We start from the raw sequence: 6,850 nt of genomic DNA, 5'->3' as shown, positions 1-6,850 counted from the left end.
AGGGGAGAAAGAGGAGTTCGAAGCACCGGGCGTGCAGAGGATCCTTAACTTACCACCACTGTCGTTCCCCTTTCCCATGACCTTGTGAATGCCTGCTTGGAGGAAGCCCTGCCAGGGCCTGGGGCTGGGTGTCTGGAAGGGGCCCCCAAAGCTCACTGGGGTTGCGATTCTGGCTCTGGCTCAGTGACCCCATTGCCCACATCTGGCATCAAAGTCTCCGCAGGAATTGGTCTAAGCTTTGGAGAAGGGGGAGACCAATGCTCCCATGCTCGGAAGTGGTCTTTTAACCCAACAGCGAGCCAACTCACTCAGTGCGACCTCCATTTGTGGGTGATCCAAACATCTGCCCCCTTCACCCCAGCCCATCTTCACGCTGTTCTCTCCGTACCCTTGAACCCGGATTTGACTCCCCGCCCCCCACCTGTCAAGAACTTCACCTCGACTTTCCCCGGCGCCCCCAGTTCAACCAGTGGCACTACAGCGATTTTCGGTTCTCAAATGTCAACGGGGGACGGGCTGTCATTCCTTCCAGTACTCAGCACCTACCACGTGTCTGAGCATGTGGCCTACCCAGGTGAGCAAGAGCTGTCACCAGCCGGTGGCCTGGCCCAGTGCCTCAAGGTACCGACCGGAGGGGAGGATGACACTCCCGTAGCAAGCGGCTGCGACCGGGGGTGGGACAGAGGTGCCTGCTCGTGCTGGGGACAGTGCGCACGCGGGCGGGCGAGCCGGGCCAGGCACGCATCCGGGGCTGCGGGAACCGCGTGGCTGCTGTGAGCCGTACGTGGGAATAATGCGTGACCGGATGTGCGAAAGCGTTCAGAGTGCCTCCTGCAGGCGGCCGTGACTCAAGGCCACCTGGCCAGGGGAACGTCGAGGGCAGAATAAGGGCCTGGACTAAAGGCCCAAGCAGCTGAGAGAGGTTATGGCCACTTAGGGAATAGAGCTGTAATGATTTAAGGACTAGGCAAAACCCAAAACCACTTTTTAATTTTTTAAATCAAACACTTTATTTCCACATAACAAGCGCAAAAAACTCCCAAACACTTTAACAATACAATTAACGCAGTTATGAATTCAATTATATACTACTCAAAGCCCCAAAAGGTCAATCAGCTTAACGTTCCAAACATTTCCAAACGTGGTTTTTCAAAGCTACCTTTGGTTTTTGGAAAAACCAGTATGGAAGTCAATATACATTGAATGCATTGAACAACATTTGCTTATAGGAAGGTGTCCAACATTAGCTCACACCTGGCAAGCCGGAGCAGGATCTGAAGTCACTGGGATACACACACAGGTTTTGCCCCAGAGCTCCCGGGTCAGGAGAGGGGGCCGTGAAGGGGGAAGAAGGCGGCCAGTCCAGGTTGTGGCATTTCTCATTTTGTAACAGAGGTATGAGAGTTTAACACTAGAACACTGGCAAGTCATTAAGCTTCATGTTCCAAATGGTCTCTTGCTGAGGCTTGAGATGGGCACAAATGGTGGGGAAGATGAAGTCACAGGAGAGCTTTGAGCAACAAGATCCCAAAGATGCTCAGAGAGGGTAGGAAGGAGCAAGCTACAGTTTCCCATTGTTCTCACATTATTTCAGGGTGAAATTGTGGAGAAGTTCGGATAGAATGTTCAAATATTTGCTTAGATTTGTACTCGGTTGCTCTATGAGGACCCTCATATACAGCAACGTTGAAACGTTCATTGTAAAAAAGAGCGTACAAAGAAATTCACAAAAAAGAGACAATTAATGTTGAGCAGCCAAAAAGTCATGGTTTATTATATCGGGAGGGATTTCATAATTCAAACACAACCAAACTGTACATTTTACAATCACATTCTATTTGTAAACAGTTAAAAGCCACTGACTTCTTTTGCATCTTAGGACACAAACAGATCAAGGCAATGAAATGATGGCAAATTCTGCGCTGTTAAAATGTTTACCCTTGTTTGGCCCGTCTTCTTTGACTAAGCAAGCATTATAATACCATTTGTGGGCAAAAAAAGGGGGCGAGGAGAAAGTAAGTTTAAAAATGGTATAACTCGTTAGTTTGCAACAACATTTAAAATTTTCTTTATACAACGAACAATTCTGTAAGCCCAGTACCTTGGCTACAGTATGCATAGTTACTGATTTCGGCTTTAAGGTACAACAGTTCAACATTAACACAGTCACAGGAGAGCAGAAACAGAGAGAGCCACTTGATGGGGTTACAAAAAATTATCACCTATTGATTATTAGCAAACCGTCATCATCACTCACTAATAAAAAGACAGCATCTGAAAGCAGAATGTCAACTCCAGCTTTAAGCGTTTTTTTGTTTTTTTCTTTTTTTTTGGCAGAGAAACTTCTTTAACAGACCAATACGTAGTATCAGTGCTAAAAGTTGGGGTTTTCGTTTTTTTTGTTTTTTTTTTTTCCCTATAAGAAACTACAAGGAGATATTTTTTTTATTTTTTTATTTTTAAAATTTTTTTTTTTTTTCCTAACTGGGGAACTGGTTTTCCTGAGAACCATGCTCTTGGATTTAGGACAGGAATAGAAAACAAAAGAACATGGCCAAATGCTGCTCCTTTTTCCCAGAGATAGAAAGCATCTTGTAAATCATCCTCCATTGTTTTTTTTTTTTTTGTCTTTTAAATTTTTTTTAAATGATGGAAGAGTAAACATTTTTTTTTTCTCAAAAAACAAACAAAAAAATCTGTAAACAAGAAGGTTCACAGTGGGAACCTTCAAAACAAAATGGAAAGCCTATTCAAAGTGCAGGGCCCGTCCTGGGTGGCAGGGGGGCTGCAAGTCACAGCTGTGGCCACAGTTTTTCAAACTGCAGAGCGAAATTCTTTAGTTTTAGAACATGAAAACACTGGTGCAATACTTTCATTTATAGTCCTACGTCAGCATCAGAACTCGGGTCTTTTAAACTCCACGACACCACAGTAAGGTAGGCAAACATCAAGGCATAGTAGAGAGCGCACACCTTTAAGAACATCCTTGAGTAAACATTTACACCGGAACAGCTGCCCCCCCATATTGCCGATTAGACGAGAGAACATCATTCAGTGCAAAGTTAAAAGCTCATACATTATCAGCCCAAAAAAATGGTCTCGCAAAAAAAAAAAAAAAAAAAAAAAGAGCGAGAAAGAAAAAAAGGAAAAGAAAAAAAGAGAGAGAAAGGAAAACGGGGGGTGAGGGATGGGGAGGGAAATCGGGAAGGGAAGGAGGAAAGGGGCGGGGAGGAAAACAAAAAAAAGAACCCAAAGGCTAAACATGATGAATATACACAAGTGAGCTCATTCTATACGGTTTAGCATGTATGGCGCTATTTGGGAGTGTAAATAGATAGATACCTTTTCACATTATAATATTGGCCTGCATGATTCAAGTATTCAAACTGATATGTTTCAGGGAAAACAAAGTGGAAAATGTGCAGAGAAGAGCTGTTCCCACAGGTGGCCCCTGGCTGCAGGCGGCGAGCCCAACTTAGTGCTCCTTTCTTTATGCTTCTTGAGGTCACAGTTCGTGAGTCTACATCGACACGTTACATGGACTCTCCACCCCCACCCAGGTGGTCAACAGAAAGAAAAGCGTTAATGGGGGATGGGCTGCTAATTCCCCTGGGGTCGCTGCTGCTGGGAGGACCCCACAGGCTTGTGGAATAATGTGGGGTCCCCCAGAGTGAAGTGCCGTGAAGGTCTCCACAGTGAGTTCCCGACAGCCCAGCACCATTCCAGTGATTGAGATCGGTCCGGCTGGAGAACGAGTGGGAACAGTCGAGGGAGCCCAGCCGGCTCTGGCTGGACCCGAGAGACTGCCAGCCGGGAGAAGGGGTCAGAGACTGACTTTGTGCAAAGAAACGGCTGATCTCCTCTTCACTGGCAAACTCAGCAAGAATAGTAGTGTTCCCCAATACACACCTGGAGGGGAGACAGAGGGGATACGGTGAAGACTCGGGGCATCTCAAGGGTCTGATTCGAAGTGAGGGGAACACTCAGCCTCTGCTCAAAAGGTGAGGGGGGGGGTGCCAGGCCTGGCCCAGGGCTCTCCAGGGCCCACAGCAAAACCTGCCCCACCGTGTGGTTGTGGTATCCAGACAGATCAAGGCTTTTTTGTCTCCTACAGGTGATTTAAGAGATTTGTCTAGGGCCCTTTTGAGGGGTGACGCTTCCCCTTAGGAGTACTGACCTTGGAACCCAAGACAGAGCGAGGCTGCCACCTTACGAAGCACTCTTACCGCAGGGCCCCACGTGCTGGCCCGGAGATGACACACAGTGTCATCAGCTGTGTTTCCACACACAAGGGAACCCAAACTCCTCCAATTATGAGGGCACCGGATGGCCAACTTACATGTGCAGAGACTTTTGTGCCTTCACTACCTCTTCTTTTGAACTGTAACGGACCAAAGCATTTCCATGTGGGAGGTTCAGGTGGAATGTTATCAGTGGGCCATGCTGCATGCACAGAGTACGCAGAGTTGAGCCATCGATCTAGGAGACAGAGTGTGGGGTGCCGCCAATTAGATGATCCGTCACGAGGACCACCCAGGGAGGTCGTCCCAGGCTGGGACTCTGCTCCTCTCTTTCCTGCCCGAGGTTCTGCACTCCTGCTGACACTCTTCACTGGGACTCACTGCTGTGACGGGGTCCAGTGCCCCCCTCCCCACCTCCACTGGTCCCAGAGCCATACCTCTGTGGCCTCTAGATTCCTGGACACTCCCCAGATCCCCACTTCCTTAGTTAGCCATGCCCCTGCTGTGGCTTCATGTCTTCTCTCTTCCCTGCCCTGAGGACAGGATTCATCAAGGCACTGCTCCCTGGGAGAGGAGGGGGTGGGCTCTTAACATCCAGCCTCCAGAGGAGGGGTGGTCCGGGGCCTAAGGAGATTTTCTCATCTACGAGGGCAGACCAGGGTTTCTCGACTGCAGTACAAGGACCACCTGCATGAAAGTACAGACCCTGATCCTAGCCCGGACCTACTCATACTCCAGCAGCATCTCTGCAGCGAGACTGAGGAATCAATTTTGGTCGGCTCCATGCACATTTTGTAGTGTAAACAAACTGGGTCAGACCACAGCCTGCCTGAGGCATCCAAAGATCCTCCTCTGTTACTTCCTTGGCCTGATCTACTCAGCCTGTGGGAGGCCTGGGGAGGACCTCCTCTCAAACAAGTCTGGAACTCTCTGTTCCCGTGCTACCTGGCCCATGCCTATTGGCCAGGGTGCCTAATATTCTTACCTGAGGTGTAAGGTTCTTTAGAACAAGCCAATTTGTTATTCTCCCTGAGCTGCTCTCACCCCAGCTGGAACCTAAGGACAAAGAAGGGCAAGTCAGTTTTCCACAGCTGGGGCCCGAATGACACTGAGGACAAACACATCCCAGTCAAGCGATGGCTGCTTGGGAGGAGCACCTGGGCCCCTGGTGCCCTGCCCTGCCCGCCCAGCCGCCTGCACTTCTACTGCGGCCATTTCCCCACGGCTCCGGGGGCCACTCACACCAGCTCTGACCAGGCCTTACTTCCCGGGCCAGGTGGCTCTGCCTCTGGGGAGAGTGAGCTCAGACAGCCCCCAGCTCATCACACAGCAGGCGAGGGAGCACAGAGGGCCGTATCCCTTTGCCATCCTTTGGTTTATAAGCCTAAAACGATCTCAAAATGGCACCTCTGGGGAAAGGCCTCGTTTGTGATTATCTAAGGTATGGTCTGATGACTGCAGGCATGCCTCACAGGGTGTGAAGCTCTAAGGGGATTTAAAAACCTTCAATCACTGTCCCTCAACAGACAAATGGATAAGGAAGATGTGGCATAAATACACAATGGAGTATTAGCCACAAACAAGGATGAGATCTTGCCTCATGTGACAACATGGATGGCCCTAGAAGGTATTGTGCCAACTGAAATACGTCAGAGAAAGGCAAATACCATACGATCTCACTTGTATGTGGAATTTAAAAAAAACAGAAACAAACAAAGCCGGATCAAACCTATAAAATCAGAGCACAAACTGAAGGTTGCTGGGGCAAGGGTGGTGGGGTTGGGGGTGGGCAAAATGGGAAGGGGAGAGGGAGGTCCAGGCTTCCAGTCAGGGAAAGAAGACGACACAGGAAAAGGTTCAGCATGGGGAATACAGTCGATGGTACTGGAACAGTGTGTGGGGACAGATGGTGGCTACACTTGAGGTGCACACAGGGTCACGTAGAGACTTGCTCAATCACTGAGTTGTGCGTCTGAAGCCACCGCACGCCGTGTGTCCCCTGGACTTCAATCGGAAGGAGTGAGCTTGCAATCGCCCAGACGTTTGTGTGTCTGGCTGGCTCCCAAGGAGCTCCCAGACTGGCCTTCCTGCTCAGCCCCAGGGCGCCCGAGCTCCCACAGCACTGATTTTCAGATCCAATCATTCCTGTCTGAGGAACCTCAGCAACGCGTCGGCGTGCCTGAGGAAGACTGTGCCGGGACACGGCGCCTGCCTACTCACCTCTCCCTGCACTGGCTCACCCCACCCCCAAGTCTCTGGCAACTCCCACAGGAGTGCTCGCGCTTTCCTGGCCTGCTCGCCTTGGCGTACGTGTCCTCTCTGCTTTGCCTGGCCGACCCTTACTCGGTTCCACCAGGCCCCCTGAGCGCAGGGCCCCGGGCACTGTACCCTCTCCCGTCGCCGTGCTACCACCTGCCACGCAGCTGGCGCCCAGAAGCACCCGCGGCCCGGAAGAACCGCTCACACAGGACACCGACTACATTCACGTGCATTTAGGAGCTTGCATCCTTTCATGGAATCAAAACTACACTCCCCGTCCCTTAGAACTTTTCCCCAAAGGAAACACTGGCAAGCTTTCTTTCAGCCAATCACCTATCTAAAGCTCGGAC

General features: G+C 50.1%; 1 protein-coding gene across 13 annotated transcripts in view; it reads right to left on the bottom strand.

Annotated features, from left to right (window-relative positions):
* Positions 1 to 984: 984 nt before the first annotated feature.
* The window catches only part of TNRC6A (trinucleotide repeat containing adaptor 6A), a 102,882-nt gene continuing 97,016 nt past the window's right edge, over positions 985 to 6,850 (bottom strand). For 12 of the 13 annotated variants that reach the window (XM_064592823.1, XM_064592818.1, XM_064592817.1 and 9 more), the window contains 3 exons: positions 5,227 to 5,297; positions 4,340 to 4,479; positions 985 to 3,909 (listed from right to left, as the gene is read on the bottom strand). In XM_064592823.1, coding sequence (XP_064448893.1) covers positions 3,534 to 3,909; positions 4,340 to 4,479; positions 5,227 to 5,297 — 587 coding nt within the window. In that variant the 3' untranslated portion in view covers positions 985 to 3,533. Of the gene's footprint in view, positions 3,910 to 4,339; positions 4,480 to 4,522; positions 4,806 to 5,226; positions 5,298 to 6,850 lie in introns of those variants that run through there. The other variant, XM_064592826.1, reaches the window with a different exon arrangement.

The sequence above is a fragment of the Mirounga angustirostris genome, unplaced genomic scaffold, assembly GCF_029215605.1.
Source record: "Mirounga angustirostris isolate CCGP_5_RB_7025 unplaced genomic scaffold, mMirAng1.0.hap1 SCAF_5, whole genome shotgun sequence".
Taxonomy (NCBI): Eukaryota; Metazoa; Chordata; class Mammalia; order Carnivora; family Phocidae; genus Mirounga; species Mirounga angustirostris.
The sequence above is the reverse complement of the archived record's forward strand: the minus strand, read 5'-3'. Positions and strand labels throughout refer to the sequence as shown.